The sequence below is a fragment of the Podarcis pityusensis genome, assembly GCF_964106645.2.
Source record: "Podarcis pityusensis genome assembly, chromosome: 2".
Lineage (NCBI taxonomy): Eukaryota > Metazoa > Chordata > Lepidosauria > Squamata > Lacertidae > Podarcis > Podarcis pityusensis.
In genome coordinates this window covers 11,469,494-11,491,760 of record NC_138029.1, presented here as the reverse complement: position 1 = coordinate 11,491,760, position 22,267 = coordinate 11,469,494, and the positions used below count along the sequence as shown (strand labels likewise).

The window sequence follows — 22,267 nt, the reverse complement described above, 5'->3', positions numbered from 1 at the left end:
GAGACGCACAATTCATGGTTTGTCTGGAGTGGGACTAGCCATGAGTCCAGGTTCAGCAGACACACTAAGTCAAACCATGCTTTAGCTCAAATAGGAACCCTCACGCTCATGCATTTGTGCTAAGCCATGGTGTGGTTTAGCATTAGAATTTAAGGCACAGTAAATATGCATTAACCTTAATCCCCAAGTTTTACAAACACATTGCTTTTCTGTCAAGTCTGCCATGCAGACAGGCTCTCTATGATCTGACAGGAACAATGAGTTGCAATGGAACTTGATGTCACGAGGGGGAGCCAAAGGGATTCTCACGTGTACTTTTCACCCTCTGCAAATAAGAACAGAAGAGCAGCCGGGCAGCCTATCATCCTGTTTCCCAAAGTAGCAAACCAGACACCTACGGTCTGAACTGGTCCTTGCAGGCAAGCTACCTTGAAAACAGTATAGAGCCCTCATGACTACTAAACACCGAAAGGTAAATTCATGGATGACAAGGCTAATTCCTTTTTAAAGCCATCCAAGTTGGTGGCCACCACAACATTTTATGGCAGTGAATTCCATAATTTAACTATGTGCTGTGTGCACTTTTTGTTTGTCCCAAATTTCCTACCATTAAGCATCATTGGATGATCCTGCAGTCTAAATTTAAGAAAGAGAAAAAAACCCTTTTTCATCTACTTACTCTACACCAGGGTTTCCCAAACTTGAGTCTCCAGTTGTTGTTGTTTTTGTACTACATTTCCCATCATCCCTGGCCACTGATCTTGCTAGCTAGGGATGATGGGAGTTGTAGTCCAAAAACAGCTGGAGACCCAAGTTGGGGAAACACTGCTCTACACCATGCACAATTTTATAAACCTCTTATCCTGTAACCCCTTACCTTTAGTCTAAGCTAAAAAGCCCCAAACAATGTAAGCTTTCGTCATATGAGAGTTGTCTAGACCCTGGATCAAAAGCCTGTGAAGCAGCATTCAAGTGAGAGGGTCTAATATACAATCAAGGAATTTCATGCATAATTTAACTCCTGTCTAGGCCCTAAACAGGGTGCTAAAACTTGCATAGCTGTGAATATGCCAAAGGGCGGATAAGGTATTTAAATGAAAATCTAGCAGGATATGTGTGCTCAAACCTGTTTGGCTGTTCCACATAATATCTGTGTTTATAATGCTAACTGTTCTTATCCATTCCCTCCCCCCGCCCCCCAATTTATATTTTATTATTTTCCGTCAAGAGAACAACACAATAAAAGCACAGTCTGGATACAATCACAGACGCATATCAAAAGAGCAAAATAAAATTCCAATCAAACTCTGGTATCAAGAAAAAAAATTCTAAACATATTAAATACAATGTCACTAATATGAAACCAAATAAAGAATTCAAAAAAATCCCAGTTAAGAAACTATATCAGGCTCAGGTGCCTTCAGAGTATACAGCTGTAAGAATAAAATAGCTACTGTAAGTGTGCACATAAACCTAATTTTTTATTTAAATTACGAATTTAAAAAGAAAATCCCCACCTTTGGTTAATCACTCTCTACTGCAACTGAAAAGCAAAATAAATAAAGAAATCAGAAGTTTTTATCTGACTTTCACCAGAAACACTCAGGAAATGAAGTCTTCATTCCCTATGTATTTCTGGTGAAAATCAGATAAAAACTAGGTAGGTGAACCATCAAGGCTTGATTTCTGTCAAAGTTTGAATTAACTTTTTCAAGCCATTATCATACAGTTTAATAACAGTGTTCCAAGAACGTTTATCAGAATCCTGATATTATAAGTTCCAGATGAAAAACAGGTTCAGCTCTGGTTTTGGAACTGCCCAATCTCAAGAGGGTGGCAATTTTGACATTTAAAGCATTATACAGCTCAGGATCTGTATACCAAAAGGACTGTCTTCCCTATATCAACATCAGAGGCCTTTTTGTGTGTGTCACCTCTAAGGGAGGTCCAGAGGGTGGCGACAAGAGAATGACCCTTTGTGTAGCAGCTGCCTATCTATGGAATGCTCTCCCCAAGGAGACCTGCCGGGCATAAACTTTTTCATTGTCTTGGTGCCAGGCAAAGACGCTTGCATTTTCCTAGACATTTTGGCAGAACAAATGACTGGATATCTGTATTATAATTATATATTTAATACACTTATGTTATTGTATTTTCATTCCGGTAGTAAATCATTTCAGGACATTTTGGAGCAGTAAGTGGTATATAAATTTAATAAACCTAACCAATCAGCTTCTTAATATGGCTGTTGCCCCTCTGATACACAGCTTAAATCAGGGGTCAGCAACTTTTTTCAGCCCTGGGCCGATCCACCGTCCCTCAGACCATGTGGTGGGCTGGACTATATTTTGAAAAAAATATATGAACGAATTCCTATGCCCCACAAATAACCCAGAGATGCATTTTAAATAAAAGGACACATTCTACTCATGTAAAAACACCAGGCAGGCCCCACAAATAACCCAGAGATGCATTTTAAATAAAAGGACACATTCTACTCATGTAAAAACACGCTGATTCCCGGACCATCCAAGGCCGGATTGAGAAGGCGATTGGGCCACATCCGCCCCCCCCCCCCGGGCCTTAGGTTGCCTACCCCTGGCATAAATAATTTCCCTTGAGACTGGATTCTGTTGTGGGGCTAATCACATTTTCCCTCTACGCAAGCTCCAAAATTGTGTCACTAAGAATGTGGTACTGGCTTTCAAAATAGTGCATATGTTGCTTTTGGCTTTTCTAAAAATGGAATGTGGTTGTACAAGGGTCATGGGCATGTATTTACAATGCCATTAGTGACAGCAAAACCACTATTTAGCCCACCCCATTTTGTGAACTTTTACTGCTTAATTTTCAAAAAACATATTCCATGGTTGTGTGCTCTCCTACCAAACTCATAAAAAGAGGAAGGATACTAAATCTGCCTGTACCCTACTATTTCAGAATGCAGTATTGCTCATCTATCCAGCCCAACTTCTAAAGGGAAAAAAGTGAGAGCTGCGAAAAAAAGAATGGTTTTCTCATCCTCTTATGTGGGAAATGGATGTTGTGCTCTGACAGCCATGTCTGAAGAGTGGTCAATAAATATTAGCAATTAAAAAATACACACCCAAATAAGTAAAAAATAAAATACCCCCATGATCCTTTGAGTTGGTATTATAAAACAAAAAAGAGAAATACTGGTGCTGGATTTAGCAAGCACAGCACCAAGAATAAAATCAGGCGTTTCAAAAATTGTATTTTAAGAGACCCACACACTGCACTCTTCCCTTCAGCTCACTTACCACTGGGTACCAGAGGATCAATTTTGTTACAGTAGTCTTCATAGCAGCAGTGTGTATTGCGCACATCTTCTGAACTCAGGCAGAAGAAGGGTTTTCCAGCAGGTATCAGCTTGGCTTTAGGGATACAGGTTCGGACATGATGCATCAGCCCATTCACATTTGTTATTGAGACCATGCAGGCTCCGTCTGTTTCACATGTAGTGTTGCCTTGGTTGCATTCGTTGCACTCACACAATAAAGCTGAAGAGACACAGAAAAAGAACGCTCTTGTTAGCAAACTCCCAGCCGAAGCACAACTTGTGGTCCCACTACCCTGAGATGGGACTCCAGATTGCTCCAAAGTTTCACCAAGATGAACCTGGCTTTAAAGCAGGACCAGTAACATTACAGAACGTTTTGAACACAAATAGGCCAAGACTACATGTCCAACATTTACTGTTACGTTCTCAGATTTCCCATCTGCTAAAATCCATAAAAGAATGACTCATTCAGTTCCTAGTTCCTATAATTCTATATTGCCACCAGGAATAAGACAAGCCTCTCACTCATAGCTACTCTTTATAGAAAACACTCCCATACTTAAGGACTCTTCAGTAAATTCAGTTTGGAGAATCTCTCAAACTGATGCACTTTCCCAATACATGTATGAACTACTAAAAATATATGTGGGCTTAGCTACCTCAATCAGCCAACTGCAAAATAAAGCATTTAGAAATATATTTTTAAATAAATATCAGTGCTTCAGAATATCCCATGCTGGACACTGACTATCAAGGCATTCTTTTCAGCTAATTTGTTTCTGTTCCGCCAGACTATCTTTAAGTGCAAGAGAAGCAAATCTGCTGAGATATGGGCCCTTTGTTGAGAATTTCAACGTGTGTGTGTGTGTGTGTGTGTGTGTGTGTGTGTGTATGTCTGTATCAATGTAAAGGTAAAGGTAAAGGTACCCCTGCCCGTACGGGCCAGTCCTGACAGACTCTAGGGTTGTGCGCCCATCTCACTTAAGAGGCCGAGGGCCAGCACTGTCTGGAGACACCTCCGGGTCACGTGGCCAGCGTGACAAAGCTGCATCTGGCGAGCCAGCGCAGCACACGGAAACGCCGTTTACCTTCCCGCCAGTAAGCGGTCCCTATTTATCTACTTGCACCCGGGGGTGCTTTCGAACTGCTAAGTTGGCAGGCGCTGGGACCGAGCAACGGGAGCGCACCCCGCCGCGGGGATTTGAACCGCCGACCTTTCGATCGGCAAGCCCTAGGCGCTGAGGCTTTTACCCACAGCGCCACACGCGTCCCACATGTATCAATGTACTACCATGCAAAACACCTCCCATTAAACAAACCCACCCCCCACTATCAACCCCTGAAAAGGACAGGTTCGTTTCCTGTAAGATACTGAACAGCTAGGTTGAATATCAATGACAAAGGCACGATTCAAACTGCTATCTGCTGCGAAAGACCCGGCACCCTGCCTGTTATTGGGAAACTTGAAAGCCATTAATAAGCTTTAGTACAGTACCAAGAAGTTATCTGAAGCAGCAACTCATTCTCTAGAACAATTTTTTAAAATAACTCCAATATTCCCTTTATCATGGCAAAGCAGTTGGGGTGGGGAAGCGAAGAAACCAAAAACATCAGCCTGCATCACTTTGGTTAAGTCAACTAAAAAAAGATTGTGGCAGTTAACTGCAAACAGTTAAGTGTGAGATCCCAATAAGTATATCACAGTGATTCCATTCATACACAGACATACTCAGAAGTCAAACGGAATCCATTCCGGAAGTCCATTCCACTTCCGAAAAGTTCAGAAACCAAGGCGCGGCTTCCGATTGGTTCCCAATTGTGCAGGCATGCCAGAAACAACAGCGGAAGCTGTGCCGAACATTTAGCTTCCCAAAAAAGTTCAAAAACCAGAACACTCATTTCCGGTTTTCGATCATTTGGGAGCCGGAACGTTTGACTCCCAAGGCGTTTGGGAGCCAAGGTATAACTGTATTCAAGGTTGTGTCCAGACAGCAGCACTGGGTGAGTGTTCCTCAGCCCCTTGGCATTTGTGCTATGGGGTTCTGCAGGGTACAATTCTTTCCCCAGTGGTATTTAATATCTATATGAAGCTGTGGGGTGTGGTCATTAGGAGTTCTGGAGCGAAGTATTGCCAGTATGCTGATGCCAGTATGCTGATGCAGTATTCTTCTTCTCTATAACATCTGACTCAGGAGAGGCTGTGAAAGCTTTGGAACAGTGTCTTGGTGGACAGGATGAGGGCCAATAAACTGTGTTTAAATCCTGGAAAGAAGGCGGCTCTTTAGGCAGATGGTACCCATGTTTGGGAAATTGGCGAGCTACCCGTTCTGGATGGGGTTGCAATCCTTGGATACACCTTTGTCATTTGAGCCCCAAGTTTATTCTGTGGCTTTGACCAGTTTCATCTAGTTTGCCAACTACGGCCGTTCCTGGACAGGGATAGACTGACCACTGTAGCCTTGTGGCTAGATTACTGTAATGCGCTCTATGTGGGGCTGCCCTTGGTTCAGAAGCTTCAGCTGCTGCAGAATGCTGCAGCCAGACTGCTGATGCGAGTTTCTGGTCACGAACACATGACACCATTGTTAAAACAGCTGCACTGACTGCCCATCTGCTACCGAGCCAGGTTCAAAGTTCTTGTACTGATTTACAAAACCCTGAACAAGATGGTTCCAGGATACCTCAGGGATCTCCAGAACCCTTATATTCCAGCTTGATCACCGAGATCATCTGAAGGAGTGTCTTTGGTCACTCCTGAGCTGGTGAGGCTTGTTTGACAACAGTGAGAAATCAAGCCTTTCGTGTCATCAGCCCCATACCCTACCATTAGAGATTCAGAGAGCGCCTTCTGTGCCAACTTTTAAATTCCTGCTGAAAACTTTTCTGTTCTGCTGGGCAATTAAGACTGCATCCCCCACAATGGTCTACTGATGTTTGTTTTTAATTTCTTTTTGCTTTTAACTTGTTTTTTTACCTTTTACGATGTTCTCATTTGGTTTTATGTGTTTTTATATTGCTGTAGACTGCTACGATTTTTTTTTTATACAGCTGTATATAAATACATTTTATAAATAAATTAATAAGTTGCTGATGACATCTGGATATAGGCTTTCAACATAAACTGTACCACAAACTCCCCCGGCAGCCTAGGGCAAGCCGCACTCTCTCAGCTTTCTTCAGCAAAGTACAGTAGGGACCCACATTGCAGAGTTGTATTAAGGATTGCTGAGATCACAGATGAATTTAGATAATCCTCCAAACAATGATTTTGAAGGATGGCAATGTGGCACAGGCTTCCACTCTCTTCCTTCCTCCTCACATCCCAATCCCTTTCTCCATTTACAGGTTTTCTCCAGCTGTGAGAATTAGACAAACTACAGCTGCTAACTTCCAAACTACTTCAAATACACTTCAAACCATGATTTTAGAAGTTAGTGCTACCCTGCTTACCTGATTCAATGTCACAGCAAACTGTGGCTGGAAGAAAATCAAACTGAAGATGGAACTGGCATGCAAGGAAAGGGAATGCATGTCCTCATGTTACCTCCTTACTACTCTAAACTATGGCTTGGATGATTGGGTTATGGTTTCTCAACTGTGACAATGAAAAAAAGCTCTGAACAATTTTACAGGGCAATCCTACTCAAAGTAAGTCCCATTATGTTCAGTGGGTCTTCCGCCATATAAGTGTGCAATGAATATAATAAATGCTATTGTTAAACGTCATGTGAGAGCAGACTCATGCTGCAAGGGAAAGATAGAAAAGGGGATGGGAATTTCCAGATGGGAATTGGAAGACACGCCCCCCCGTCCTGTTCTCCTGTGCAAATGTACTCCAGGACTTCTTGATCAGTTATACCCTTAACAGGGCTGAAAACAGGAAATAACCTTGACTTACGGATTTCAGGGGGTAGAGGATTTACAAAGAACAGGGACACACAGAATGAACTACAGCCTCCTGCCCAACATTTCTCCCTTATAAATGTTCTCATCTTGCATTCATATATCAGAAAAAGCAAGTTTGAGAAGACACATTTGCCAAGAATGCACATAATTCCATCCTAAATCTCGCAGGTACATGATGCCACTTGTTTTCTATGAAGCAACAGCCACTTGCTACACTATGGGATAAAGGCTGCATTCTACCCTTTATTCAAATACAAGGCAGCTGCCAATTTTCGTATCTCAAGCCTCCAAGCAAAAGCTGTTCTTCTCTCAAGGTGGCTGGAAAAGAAAATGCAGCCAAATCCTGAAACAGCAAGGATGAATATAATAATGTCAAGGAGAAGGGTGGGTGCACGTAATGAGCACGCCATACTTTCTACAGCTGTCATCAGATCCTGTTTCCCCAGAGGGGATAAAGAGCATGTACGTACCTGCAGTGTGGAGTTCAAGGCAAAAAGTTGGTTGCAACTTTTAAAAAGGAGAAAGGAAAAGCTCTGTGATTAACTATTGCCCGCTCTTAACAACAAACTCCTCCAATCCTTAGGAAGACGTTATCACACTGTCAAGTCAGTTCAGAATACCCTTCAGAGGCAATGAATACATCTGACAACCTAAGCAGGGTCAGGCCCAGGTCAAGCCCTGGAACGGTGGTTCTAAGGAAATATCCAAGATGTTGCAGGAAGTGATGATGTGTACGCAGACAGTCTTCTGTATCAGCACCATAGTGAAAGCTCTAGCCTAGCACACTGGCCTGACAGGCAGAGAGTGACATCTATAGTCTTGGTGAACTTTGTGACTCCCAGGGGGGAAAACTGGCTAAATACCAACCTTCTAATTACTGTATTTTTCGCTCTATAGAACGCACCGGACCATAGGAGGGGGAGAACAGGAAAAAATATTTTTTTCTTGTTCTCCCCCTCTAAAACAAGGTGCATTCAAGATGCATTCACCCAAAGCCTCCAGAACGCAGCGGGAGTTCCCGCTGCGCTCTGGAGGCTTCAGGCAGCTACCTTGGAAGCCTGGAGAGCAAGAGGGGGTGGTGCGCACTGACCCCTCTTGCTCTCCAGGCTTCAGTGAAGGCAACCCGAAGCCTCTGGAGCGCGGTGGGAGTTTCCTCTGGGCTCCAGAGGCTTCAGGTTCCTTTTGACCTGCTCTTTGGGGCTGACGGTGGGGAGAAGCGCTGCTTTCCCCCACCGCCAGCCTCAAAGACCAGGTCGGGGAGCAGTGGGAAGGTGGCAAGCCGCCTTCCCGCTGCCCCCCAAGCTTGTGGGGCTGGCGGTGGGGGGAAGCGCTGCTTTCCCCCACCGCCAGCCTCAAAGATCCTTGAAGCCTTTGGAACGCAGCGCAAGTTCCTGCTGCGCTCCAAAGGCTTCAGGCTTCGGGGACAGCCTTTGGAGCCTCCGCAGAGCCCCTGCAGAGGTGTTGCACAGCCATCCCCAAGCTAGAACAGCGAGATGGAGCACTCCGCAGCGCTCCATCTCCCTGTTCTGGCTTTGGGCTTAGCCGCGCAGCCTGCATGCGCTCTATAGGACGCACACACATTTCCCCTTAATTTTTGGAGGGGGAAAAGTGTGTCCTATAGAGCGAAAAATACGGTACATTAAGGTCTCGCATCTTCACCTTGCAGTTTCAACTGGATGCAGCTTTCTGATTTTCCCTCTCAAACAGGACCAGTAAGCTGCAAGACAGGGGCTGCATTACAAGGTAATGAAGATCCCACCTGAGTAGGTTTTTGACTGGGCTAACGTAAGAGTTATGGAAGGTAAGCTATTAAGAAGAATCAGTTACAAACTAACAGAAAAAGTTAAAAATAAAGTTTTCAATAGTAGTTCACAAGAGATAAACATAGATTAGTACTTCAGCCCTTCTGTCTGGCACAGGCAGATATCCTTTCTATTTTGGGATTGGAAAAAGGAAATTGAAGATAAAAAGACTCTGCTGTTCCAAGATGGAGAGAGATACTATGCGTTTGAATTATTTTGAAGGGGAGACCTCATTTTAATATGAAAATTCAAACAACTCAATTAAGGTTGAGACTGTTGATGGTCTTTAGGTTAATCAGTTTTCGGCGGCAGCTGTGCTGCCTTCTCAAAAGCTCTCTGAGAATGCAGCTATGCAAGGCAACAGTAGAAACTTTCACTCCTAAGTTTAGTTAAGAGAAACAATGGGGTTTTGAGTACACTTCCTTTACTATAGAGCCATTAAGTGACTTTGATTCTGATAACAAATGAAAGTCTAACAAATTACTGTTGGTATGATGCAAGTTGGAGACAAGATTAAATTGAAGAGATAAGAAATAAAGGGGCAATTTTCTAGTTCTCTCTTGCTGAGCATCCAGCAAGTGCAAACACAATTTTAAATTCCAAGCAGTGGAGAGTGGAAAGAAAGGAGGGATCTTTTTTATTTTTTGTAATGGCAAAACGACCACCATTAAGAGCAATTCCATTTGGTTTATTTCTGCTTTTGAAGAATATATGCAGTTGTTGTTACTTAAACACCTTAAAGTGACTAACATAAGCTTTAAAAGACCAGCAGATGCATGAAAACAAGCAATCCAGAGTCTACGATTCTGGATTGTCAATATCAGGGCTTTCTATTTTAAGAATACAACCTTTGGGAGCCTGCTTGTATTCTCCCCTTGAAAGGAGTGCAAGATGACAAAAATGTTGTCATCTCATTTTATAGAGCCAATAACACTGTGAAGTAGCTTTAAGCTACGACAGTGACTTGTCCAACACTCCTGCCATGTAATCAGTGCACTACTAGAGTTGTAGCAATTCCTGATGAGTCTCTGCTTAATGGGTTAATGTCTGTTAAAAGTCCTGGCTCTGCTTGGCATACTAAATAGATGATACAAACATGTCCTGTTCTCTGACACAAAACGTCTAGACCATCCATGCTAAGCATGTACAGCACCCTGAATGCCCATTGGCTGGATTCCGCTGAATGTTTGGTTTTAACTGTGTCTATTCTGTTATATGCATGAATGTACAGAAACATCTGTCAACGTTGGGTAGCATCTGATTGTAATCGTTGACACCTTGTCTGTAGTAACTGGTTTACTGTTAACTATACATGAAAAAGTCTTCAAATTAGTATTCGTGTGTATCTTACTTGTGTTGTCTACAACAGCACCTGTGTGGGCACAGCACTCCCATATTAGAAACTGCACTAGTTTGGAGAGAAAATGTTAGCTTTTCATATTGCTGTACAAAATAGCCATACAAACAGAAATACCACAAATTAAAAACTGTAATTGTTATTTTTGAAAGCCAGTCATGTGCTATAGGTAGCTAATTTTCCTTGATATTACTGAGTCGTCTGATAATTAGTAATATCGCAGGAGGTTTTACAAATTATCTGGGAGAATGATATATAAACCCGAGACACATGCTTTCTTTTCCCAGAGCTACTATAAGGATGTTAGACTTAGGAAAGCAAGAATAAAAATGAGGAACAGATACACCACGTAGAGAAGAGAATATATTCTTATATTAAGGTGGGGAAACACTTTTGTCCACCCCACCCCCCACTTGCCAATCTGATTCTACTGGAAATCAACAGGACTTGCATTTGGTGCTGAATTTTAACAGCACTGAATTCAAGCCTTGTTGCAAATAAATAATTGGGAGTGCACTCTAAGCTGTGACTTCCCAGTTGCTCCTTGGCAGTCGTGGGTTTACCTGTCCTGCAAATCAAAACTACAAAATGCAGATACAAACTTTCAAGGCTGTAGCCACTATTTACAAAACAAAGAAGTTACCCAAACAATACAGATGATAAACTTATGAGATCTCTAGAATTTTATCTCATTTCATACTTTAGTGCCTTGGTTTTCTCTCTCTTGCTTTCAAGAATGTGTTATTCCTATTTATCTTAAAAACATGTTATCATTCGTTTGATAATGTTGGAATGAATGCACACATACACAGAGTCACAAAAAACCCTTCGACTTGTTTGATTTTTTTCTAAGTTCTTAATCATTTTCGTTCAAACCTGAATCATATGATAACCGGAGAGTGATGGGTTGGTATAATTGGCCAAAAATGGTCTTATGAGTCAAATTAGGTGGTCTGGAGGACCTCATTTGTCATATAAGCTAGAGGTTCCCCACCCTTGTCTTAAATACACCAAAGGCCAGGACTTTGTACAAAATGCAAAAATGTGAAGCTTTTGTTTTTGTACAAAATGCAAAAATGTGAAGCTTTTCCCCAGTCTTCACTTGGGACTGGGCAGGATATCCTCTAAATCAAATACTGTACGTCAAATTTTTCTTACATAAGCGGCTGAGCTTATTTTCCAGCCCAGTTGTTCACTGCAATAAAGTTTCCTTGTTGGAATAGGGCTCCCAAGTCCCTTATATTTCTAACCAACAAAAATATACACCAACTTGCTTGCCTGTGTTAAATCACTTGTCCATCAACCGCACTGAACCGACTCTCCTCCAATTTACAAAAGCTTCTTTGCCAGAAGTAGTGTTTTACTTGCCAGTGTTTACTGCAGGTGGATAGGGATGGCTTAAAGGCCTTCTGCAATTCCTCTTCAATATGCTCTAAAGTTGTGTCCGGAGCTAACCTTATAACTGATTTAATATTTTAGAAGGGGGGGGGGATGGGGAGTGAATATACCTCAAGTAAGAGGTACCAACTAGCAGAACGGTTGCATAGCTGTCCATATTTTGGATAAGTCTACTCTGGGGTTTAAAGGTACCTTAATTGGCCTTCGGTACTGTTTTATTTTAAATTGTGATACACTTTGTCATTCTCTTTATAAACCGTATTTTTTATGAAATAAAAAAAGAATACTATGAAATCCTTGCTTGTCTGCAACACCTTGATAATGCAGCCCTGTTTGCCAAGGTTGGTGATTTCACATGAAACAGGTACCGTCAGCCTTAACACCCCAGGGCGGGGGGGGGGGGAGAGAGAGAGAGAGAGAGGGAGAGGGAGAGGGAGAGGGAGAGGGAGAGGGAGAGGGAGAGGGAGAGGGAGAGGGAGAGAGAGATTAGAAAGCAACTTGTGCAGTTCCGGCACTTCAAGTTTTGACTAGCGACAGGGGAAAAATTCTCCCCGTGTCAATAAAAGCAAAAGAAAAGTTGGTATTATTACAATTATTTCACCTTGGAGAATGTTGCAAGCTCAGAATCCAACAGGTACTTAAGAGGCCAGTGGCAAGTTCTTTTCACAGAATGATTGAAAGTGCAGCTGGGAATGTTTGGGCAAGCCCAATAAAAGAAATAAATGAACAAAAGCAAAATTCAGACCAGACTTTTTCTAGCAGTTAACTTGGAATCAGGGTAGAGAACCATTTATAAAGTGGAACATATAATCCACTTAATTAAAACAAAATTCCTGGGTTGGACACAATAAGGTTCATGTGATCTTTATCTACATCTGTGATAAAATGTCTAAAGATGCACTGAAAGAAAGGTGTAACACAAGCTTGCTGGGAATTGTATTACTGTCTGTTTGGCATGTCTGTGTCTGACATTCTGCTCCAAGACAGACACAGCCCCAAAAGATGCTGTTTAAACAAGCCTAGCTAAGCTTCAGAGCCTCCGAATAAAAGCTTTGTTCTTGCTCAAGAGATCTATAGAGTATGCATTTCTGCTGAAGTGAACTAGCTGACACTGATTTCATCAGACCTAACATACATCTTGTGAAGACACAAGTTCAGTAAGGGACAGAAGACCCAGCTCAACTTTGCTTCTGCCACAAAGCAAGCTGTAGAACAAATAAAAAGCGGGATTCAACTAAGTTATTGCGTGCGTGGAACCAAGTCCACTAGCGCAACAGTACACATATCCCACATAGCACTGCACTGAATTCCACCTTGGGGCATCTTCAAACTCAATCAATCTGCACTGAAGGGAGCTTTTCAAAATGAAGACATACTTGGTGAATATATAAACCACCCTCTGGTAGAAAACTATCAGAGATTCATATAGTTTTAAAATAGTAAATAGTAGTAAAATAGCAAAACACCAACACAGAACTGCAATAAAATATCAGAAACAACGCTCATAGCATATTAATAGCATTTAAACAGAATGGCTAAAACTGGCCTCAAAACCATGATTCAGTACCTGGGCAAATTATTATTATTTATTTGGAGTATTTACACCCCTGCATCAAGGTTGCAAGGGACGCGGGTGGCGCTGTGGCTTAAACCACAGAGCCTAGGACTTGCCAATCAGAAGGTCGGCGGTTCGAATCCCCATGACGGGGTGAGATCCCGTTGCTCAGTCCCTGCTCCTGCCAACCTAGCAGTTTGAAAGCACGTCAAAGTGCAAGTAGATAAATAGGTACCGCTCCGGCGGGAAGGTAAATGGCGTTTCCTTGCACTGCTCTGGTTCGCCAGAAGCGGCTTAGTCATGCTGGCCACACGACCCGGAAGCTGTACGCCAGCTCCCTTGGCCTGTAACGTGAGATGAGTGCCGCAACCCCAGAGTCAGTCACGACTGGACCTAATGGTCAGGGGTCCCTTTACCTTTATTGGTAACTTGCAACCAAGTGAAGATGCCTAGGTGCCATGATGGTGTCTGACATCTCCACCATCTGGAGGTGCATACCTAGGGATTCTTGGGTCTTGACTATTTTTACACTAGCAACACACCCTGTAGAATTTTATCTATTATATTTTATTTGCACAATCAGAATGAATTTCAGGAACCAAAAAGTTTTATTGAAAAATAAAACTTTTGAGCCGTCTGGCCCCAAAATGGCATCTAGGCATTCAATTTTGGCAACTGTACCCCTGGTTTAAGGAGCCATTTGGCACCTAGCTTATGAGAGTTTCTAACACTGATCTGCACACGCTTTCCATGTCCAAAAAATATGCTACAGTTCTGTTTCTCTTCAAATTAAGGAAGCAGTGACTCCTTTCTTTTTGTTGGCAGGACAGCTAGGAGTGAAGAGGTAAGATAACTTTTCCTCACAATACACAAACATACATATATAAACATAAAAACAGAATTTAAAACTTTAATGCAACCAATAATAATAAAGCGGCCAGCACAATGAAACAGAAACAGTCCAGTAAGACCATAAATACAGTATCATCAGAATAAATCAGTGCCACGAATTTCTGCATGTTTTCAAAGTCTGCTTTAAAACTGCTAGGAATGGGGCTTATCTGATCTTCAGGTTGGAACAGAGTTCCACAAATGCAGGGCCACCAAGAAAGCCTTCTCCCACATGCTTGCCAACTTGATTACTCTGAAGAGGTGGGCCTACAAGCACGGCCTCAAAAGCAGGTCTCAATGTGAGAGCCTTCTGGTAGGCAAACAACACTCCAAACTGGGTCCGTGAACTCACTGGCAACTAACACACCTGATCTAATGCAATATTTCCTGATTGCTTGGCAGCAATCACAAAAATAGGAATTTAGGGTAGAAACTGTGAGAATTTACAATAACTGCAATGCTTAGTGTGTCCCGTCCCTCCGGCGGAATAGATCCTATAAGATTGGTATGTCACATCAATCAACTAAGGTCAAATATTCCAAGAAGCTAAGAAACCACTCCTCGTTCAGCATCCCAGACCAAGAATGCTTGTTTATGTGTGGCCTATTTTTTATTGCACCAGAGTGCCATCTGATAGCCAAAGAATTAGGACTCTTTGCTCTGAGCCTTGTAGGAGTCAAACTACACAGAAAAACAGACACATATTTTAAGATTAGTTGGGAGGAGGAAGTAGCAAGTGGAGAACAGTCTTTTAAGAGTGCAAAGGCTTAAACCTCTCTTTCCCACCCATCTTTCTGTTGCTTACAGTTGCAGAGGAAAATTATGCAACATGTAGGTTGGCCCCAATGCTTTATCTCAACTACCAACAAATCTGCAGCATCTCTTACTGTTGCTTCCTAAGTCCTGCTAAATGACACAATTTTAAAATGTGTACACACAAGATAATGTTAAGCTGCCCCAAACAGATTTGTTTTTTAGAAGTGGTTATTATTGGAATCATTAAGTGAGATATTTCCTAGACAAACATATTCAACATCCAATATCTGTATGGAGTAAAAGATCAAAGGGAGTGGGAAGAACATTATATCCAATGAATGCAGCAGAAATTGGCATTGGGTAAGACAGTACCTTATGAACAGGCAAGTTATTTCACTTTACTGTGTTTAAAATAACACTATAGGAATGTACTAAGACACACATAGTGATTTATGAACTATTCTTTCTTCAAGAATTAAGCACCTTTTAAAAACTTATTTTAATTTGAATATTGAGCCACATTGGCTCCATAGTACTCTGGGTTTATTCATAAATGGTCAATTCGGTAAGAACACGTACAGCAACTAAGACTGGTTTTGAGGCTTTGATTCAAATACTTAAATTATATATACAATATTGCTTTAAAGGCTTAGCAGAGGGGCCTTGAGCTGCTAACTCTCCACTTTAATTTGTTTATGTTATGCCCTCACTACTAAGTGAAAGCTCACCTTAAGAGAAATTATCTCCTTATGGTCTGCACTTCTGGAATGCAACTGCAGAGAAGCACTCTGGATAATAGTGTAAAAGGAAATAATCTTACTCGTGGACACCCTTTAAACTGCTTATTTGACCATAGGGCTAAAGTTTTACTTGAGGCCATTTACAAGTGCAGTTTCCACAACAGCAAGAAGATTGGGATATCAAACCAGATGGCCAATAGTGGGAGGAAAATCTCAGCGTTCTGGCCAAGATGTGTGAAAAGAAGTTCAAGGACGGGTTTTTTTGGACAGTGCACCCAATTTCCAATTAAGTGATATCTTTCTTGGAAAGTAATAAAATATAAATTATGTTCTATTCTGAACTAAATAAATCCTTGTTCTGAGAAATATCAACAAAGGAATCCACAACTTTTTACTTTCAAGTAACAGCTAAGCTTCTAAACATGTAGGTTTATTAATCGTACAGGACACTGCATGCTCAGAAGCTACGGAAACAGCAAGCTGAATTATGTTTTCATACAAAGTAATTAGGAGGCTGTTTTATTCTTATGTAAAAATACATATACAGCACAAGTGAAAGCTACTGAAAATGAACCTTATTAGCAAAGCACAGAAAGCATGTTATGCTTGCTTAAAGAGACACCAATTACCACAGTTAAGCTTCAAGCAGTTCATGCTGTTTACTATTATCCTTTTAAAATTGGCTTTCACCCACCCCTTTCTCTTGCAACTTGGCAAAATTAGTTCCTTGCACACACCTTTTCACAAACATCAGTTTTTATTTGCACATTTGTCCTTGCCCATAAAACCATGCTGCATATACACCTCACCGAGAAATAAAACGTACATTGCAGCATTTGCTGAAAACAATTGCTGTCAACCAAAACAAAGCATCAAAGACTATGGAAGTCAATTTCCCCATTCCTATTTATTTTTTCAACAGGCATGAATTTGAAGGAAACCAATAAGAACTTTTCAGAGCAGAGTGAAGTGTGACATGAATGGAGAGGCTCAGTCTTCAGTAGGCTTCACATACAAAGTTAATCTGCTCCCTAATAATTTCACATTTAACAGTTAGATAAGCACCCACTAGCTCTTCTGAAATCCAGTTTCACCTTATGCTGGCAATCTGGATATTTTTTAAAATTGGTTTGAACAACCCAAAGCTGGAACAAATGAATTGAGAACTAAACTAAGAGATGGAGGATTAAAAAGAACAAAATATCACAACAATGCTATGAAGCATTATTATTACTGTCAATTTCATTGGATTCTCATTTGTTAGTTCCTGTATCATGTACAGTAGTCAGAACATCCAAGCACCCATACTGTATATGTTCTCATAATTTTTAAGTTTTTCTCAACACACAAAACTTAGCTAAATAAAATTATTGGAAAGAAGCAAATGAGATTTGTAGCCCAATCCTAGGCATGTTTACTTAGGACTGGCATACTGGTGTGAAGAGTTCAGTGGAGCTACTATCTGCTTAGCTGTGCATAGGACTGCAGCATTAGGGTGAAATTAAGCATGCTATTGACTGACTGACTGACTGACTGACTGATTGATTTTTATCTCCTGTTGTTATTTTTGATGCTGCCATTTTCTACTGTTCTTACTGTCTGGTTCAGACATTTTCAGATTTTCTATTTTTTTTAATTGTTAGCAGCTTATTTGTTAGCAAAAATTTGCCCATTTGTTAAGTTCTAATAATGGAATTGTTTTAGAATTGCGGCTCTCCTCTACACTGGGCTGTAATGTGAACCTTGTAGCATATCCTTTTAAAAAGACTTTAATTTAAGGGAAAGCGAGTTCACAGAGTTCAATGCTAAAAAGCAAATGTTAATTAATCAGAAAAGGGAGCAGGGCTTTAGATAAAACTGATGGTAACACCTGATAGCAGAACCCCTTTAAAGCTGTGTTCTTTCCAATGGCAAACAACAATCTTCAGAAACCATGGCAATACACCCCTTTAAAAAAAGAGATTAAGCCACACAGCCTTGGACACCATCATTCAGGAACGTGGTAAGATTGTATTTATCCCTCTGCAAACTCATACTTCAGAGATAACATGCTGCCACCTATCCCTATATGTTGATCTTTTTTACATCCTCCTTTGAAGCACCCATTTTATATCTTTGTACCAGAATAAACCCAGCTCTGCAAATGTCCTGGGGAATAATCTTGCTACCAGTGTTCTCCAAATTCAAAATTTCCAATTAGCTGAATGAGGCATTGCCAGACTCTGTCCTCCCTCTTCCAAGAAACAGATATCTTGCCACAGCAACTATCTGGCAGACGAAACCATCTAGATACATGTGTTCCTTATTCACAACAAATTCTTGTACCCAGAAGACTTTCTGGAAGAGCCCAAAGGGAAGGGCAATGATATCTAAGCTGACTTTGCCATATACTAAACTGACTGAGTAGCTTGATGATTTATTTAGTACATTTATATTCTGTTTTCCCCCATCACAGAATCCAAGACAGCAGCACACACACGGCTCCCAGAAGCTCTCCCATCTGACCCAGACCTGGTTGGTTTCAGCTAGGTGGCGGCATCAGGTACCCTCAGTTCATGACCTGAGATATCCAGGTCACCAAAGAGATCCATAACAAGAAATGATTGAGAACTGGCCAACTTATGACAAGCTGATTGGTTCTACATGTGGCCACATCACCTTTAACTAGTTACCCATGTGGCAAAAATCACTCACACCGCATTCCAACATTTCAAAGTGGAATTGGCTTTTCAGGGTCTTGAACAAAACTCTGGGTTGTCCTGAGATGCATCAATATATAAACAGACTAGCTGTCTAGTGGCATACAATGCTTAGCCCTACCTGATCAAAAGCTTTGTTAAGAACCAAGACCTTCTCAAGGCTGATGCCCCACACCTCCCTTTGCAATACATTAACAAACAGGTCTGCAAATAAGGAACTGGTTTTTGACTGGCTCCTTATGTGATGATGTCTTTGTTAAGACAGCAAGGGGGACTCTCGAGTCATCAGGCCTGAGGACACTTCATGGTGAAACCAAAACATTCTCAGAGGCAGGCTATTTGGGGTGAACAGGAACTCCACTGTGGGCCGATAGTGGGCTTTAAGTCTCATACCATGCCTCCTTTTTTATGTTAAAATTCTGGAGTTTTACATACTTGTTGACACAATTAACAACCATCACGCCAGCCTATTGATTAAAAACATGCTTTTAAAATTCATTCCTCGCCAAGTCTGATCTGCAGAGGGGTTGGCAGAAGCAAGGAGCCTGAACAGGGATTGGGTTCATGTGACCTCCATTACACTCCCCCCCCCCCAATACACACACACACAAACACACGAGAAAGGCATCACAGATCTGCAAGGCCCCTAAAAAGAAACACAACCCTCCCTCCACCCCTCGAGGAAATCAGGTGTTCCTCCAGTTGGCCATTGTCTCTCTTGACGAATCGGGCTCCAGATTTCGATGCCAGCCACCCGTCCCCCTAGATCACGGCTGGGTAGATCTCTGCCAGTGTTTTTACGGTGGTTGTAGATCGCAGCCTCTTGGAAGTCGCACAGCCCTGCCCTAGATGCATCACAATTATTTTTTATATAATGATTTTCATTTTTCCAGACCTCCCACCCCATCCCAGCACACATCCCACCCCCCAGCCTGCACCTCGCAACCCAAACCCCAACCCAACCCCCCAGCTCTGCTAAGGCACGGCAGCTCCTCAGCAAGCAGCCCCCCAACGGCTGCTGGGAGCGAAGGATCAAAGGCAGGGTTTCTATGGAGGGTCCGCAGACCCCCCTCCCTATAATCTGACAGCTTGAGTGGATTTCTCGGTGGATTTCTCTCTCACACACAGACAGATCCCCACCCCCTCAGGGATGGGGACCCCGCCTCTACACCCAAGAGACCCTTCCTCCCCAACCCCGCGACGCCTCCCTTCTCCCCTCTTTCGCCCCTCGCCCCAATATTTACACGCCCCACCCCGAGCTGAAGCCGCCGCCGCCATGTTGGATGAGGTCCCTTACTTCTTCTTCTTCTTCCTCCTCCTCCCCTCTTACCTTGGGCCCCGCGGTGGCCCCCGAAAACCAGTAGGACGAGCAGCACCAGTAGCGTCTTGGGCCCCACCGGCCGCGGGCGGCGAGCCGGACCGCCCGCCATGGCGACGGCCTCGCGACAGGAGCTGAGGCGCAACCGGCGACAGCCTCGCTTTCGCCCTCAGCTCGCGCGGGGCCAGAGAGGCGCGAGAGGCGGCGGCGGCGGCGCGAGCGCGAGACGAGGCAGACACCAGAGCGGCGGCGGCAGCAGCAGCGGCGCCTCAGCAGCCAAGGGAGGGCGTGGTGTGCGCATGCGCGCGCGAGAGTGCGCGGAGATAGGGCGAGAAAGGCGGCGAGGGGCTTAAAGGGGAAGCGGCCCTTTGTTAAAGGAGAGGGGAGTCGGGGAGGGAAAGGGTCCGCCGACGGGAAAGGCGGAGGGAGACAAAGGGGAGCGAGTGTGTTTGTGGGCAGGAGTGCCAGCTTGAATAAAATATTGGGGGGGGGGGGGGAGCAGACCAGGTAAGCCCCACCCCGCATAATCGATCGCATGATTTTGCGGTGCGCGCACACTATTTGTTTTTTTAAAATAATTTTTATTAATTTTGACATATGAATTATAATACATACCACAAAACTTCATCACTTATGTAATCATTTTTTTGGACTTCCATCAGCACCTCTGATGATCCACCGTTTTGACCCCTTCTTATGCATTTCTTTTTTTTAAAAAAAATAATATTTATTAAAGTTTCACAGAAAAGGAATCATAATAAAAAAGGAAAATTTAAGAATAAAAAGAAAAAATACACAATACAAAATACAAAAAGGAAAAAGAAAAAACAGTTAAAAACATTTCTTCAATTCCTATTGCTTTTAACTATTTTAACTAACCGTCCTCCCCCTTATCCATTTTTGCAATAATTCCAATAATACTCCTCACAAAACTTCTTGCAAACCTACAAAGGTAGTCTGATCATCAAAAATACTTCTTAAATAGTCTGTAAATTTACTCCAGTCTTCTGTGAATTTCTGGTCCCGCCGGTTTCAAATCCTTCCTGTTAGTTTGTCCAGTTCTGCATAGTCCATTAGCATAGCTGTCAACTTACAGATTTGAAAATAAGGGACCAGCAGCCTTGAAAATAAAGGCCCAGCAGCCAAAATAAGGGACCTGCAGCCTCACCTGTTCCAGGCACTCCAGTCTTCCGGTCCTCCTGCAGTCTGGTCAAACTCATGCTGGCAGCTTCGAGAACACTGTCCAACCAACTTTGTAACCAGAGGTTCAACTGAATAGAATCTGAATCACATGCACCACAAGGCCTATGCAGCCTCAGCTTAAGATGGCTCCCCAGACTGGCTTTGCACTGCAAAGTTTGCAGCAGCACGTGCAACAAAATGGCGTCCAGCATTCAAAAACCCCCTCAGCTTGCATTAACTAGCTGCACACAAGGCATGCAAGCTCTACCCCCCAGTCGTTCTTAGACTTCTTATTGGGTGAGCAACATAGCCAAGCAACACAGTTGGAGCCTCCCTCCTCCCTAGCTGGCAGGCGGGGAGGGAGAGGAGCTGCTTCCTTTGAAATTTAAGGGACATCATTTAAGGGACATCCATCAATAACGGACAGCAGCGGGACATGGCGCTGGAATAAGGGACTGTCCCTTCAAATAAGGGACACTTGACAGCTATGCATTAGTTTCGTCCTCCATTCTTATTTCGGTGGTAGTTCTTCTTGCTTCCATTTTTGAGCCAATAACATTCTTGCTGCGCGAGCACACTATTTGAATGGCAATGCCCATCAGCTTTGATCTGGGCTGAGAGAAAGCCTAGTATATATATAAAAAACACATTTCTCTAGCTACATTTTTCTAGTACAAGGAAACACTTCTTCAATAAGGTAACATAAAAGCATAAACTCAAGTACATTTGAATCAAGTAATTGTTACATTTGAAGCTCAACATAAAAAAACCTAAGATCATGGCCACTGGGCCCGTCACCTCCTGGCAAATAGAAGGGAAAGAAATGGAGGCAGTGAGAGATTTTACTTTCTTGGGCTCCATGATCACTGCAGATGGTGACAGCAGCCACGAAATTAAAAGACACCAGCTTCTTGGGAGAAAAGCAATGACAAACCTAGACAGCATCTTAAAAAGCAGAGACATCACCTTGCCAACAAAGGTCCATATAGTTAAAGCTATGGTTTTCCTAGTAGTGATGTATGGAAGTGAGAGCTGGGCCATAAAGAAGGCTGATCGCCGAAGAATTGTTGCTTTTGACTTATGGTGCTGGAGGAGACTCTTGAGAGTCCCATGGACTGCAAGAAGATCAAACCTATCCATTCTGAAGGAAATCAGCCCTGAGTGTTCACTTGAAGGACAGATCCTGAAGCTGAGGCTCCAATACTTTGGCCACCTCATGAGAAGAGAAGACTCCCTGGAAAAGACCCTGATGTTGGGAAAGATGGAGGGCACAAGGAGAAGGGGACGGCAGAGGACAAGATGGTTGGACAGTGTTCTCGAAGCTACCAGCATGAGTTTGACCAAACCGTGAGGCAGTGGAAG

At 42.7% G+C, this 22,267-nt stretch overlaps 1 protein-coding gene and 2 long non-coding RNA genes across 3 annotated transcripts in view; 2 read left to right on the top strand and 1 right to left on the bottom strand.

The window, feature by feature from the left end:
* The window catches only part of LOC308471239, a 29,628-nt gene extending 19,007 nt beyond the window's left edge, over nucleotides 1-10,621 (top strand). The window contains exons 2-3 of the long non-coding RNA XR_013982830.1: nucleotides 4,148-4,577; nucleotides 8,776-10,621. This is a non-coding gene — a long non-coding RNA (uncharacterized lncRNA). The remainder of the gene's footprint in view (nucleotides 1-4,147; nucleotides 4,578-8,775) is intronic.
* Nucleotides 1-19,939, bottom strand: part of ACVR1B (activin A receptor type 1B) — a 45,529-nt gene extending 25,590 nt beyond the window's left edge. The window contains exons 1-2 of the mRNA XM_080994825.1: nucleotides 19,736-19,939; nucleotides 3,282-3,521 (exon numbers count right to left, since the gene is read on the bottom strand). Coding sequence (XP_080850951.1) covers nucleotides 3,282-3,521; nucleotides 19,736-19,835 — 340 coding nt within the window. The 5' untranslated portion in view covers nucleotides 19,836-19,939. The remainder of the gene's footprint in view (nucleotides 1-3,281; nucleotides 3,522-19,735) is intronic.
* Nucleotides 1-22,267, top strand: part of LOC308471181 — a 157,299-nt gene that overhangs the window by 87,169 nt on the left and 47,863 nt on the right. The gene's annotated exons all lie outside the window — the stretch shown is intronic.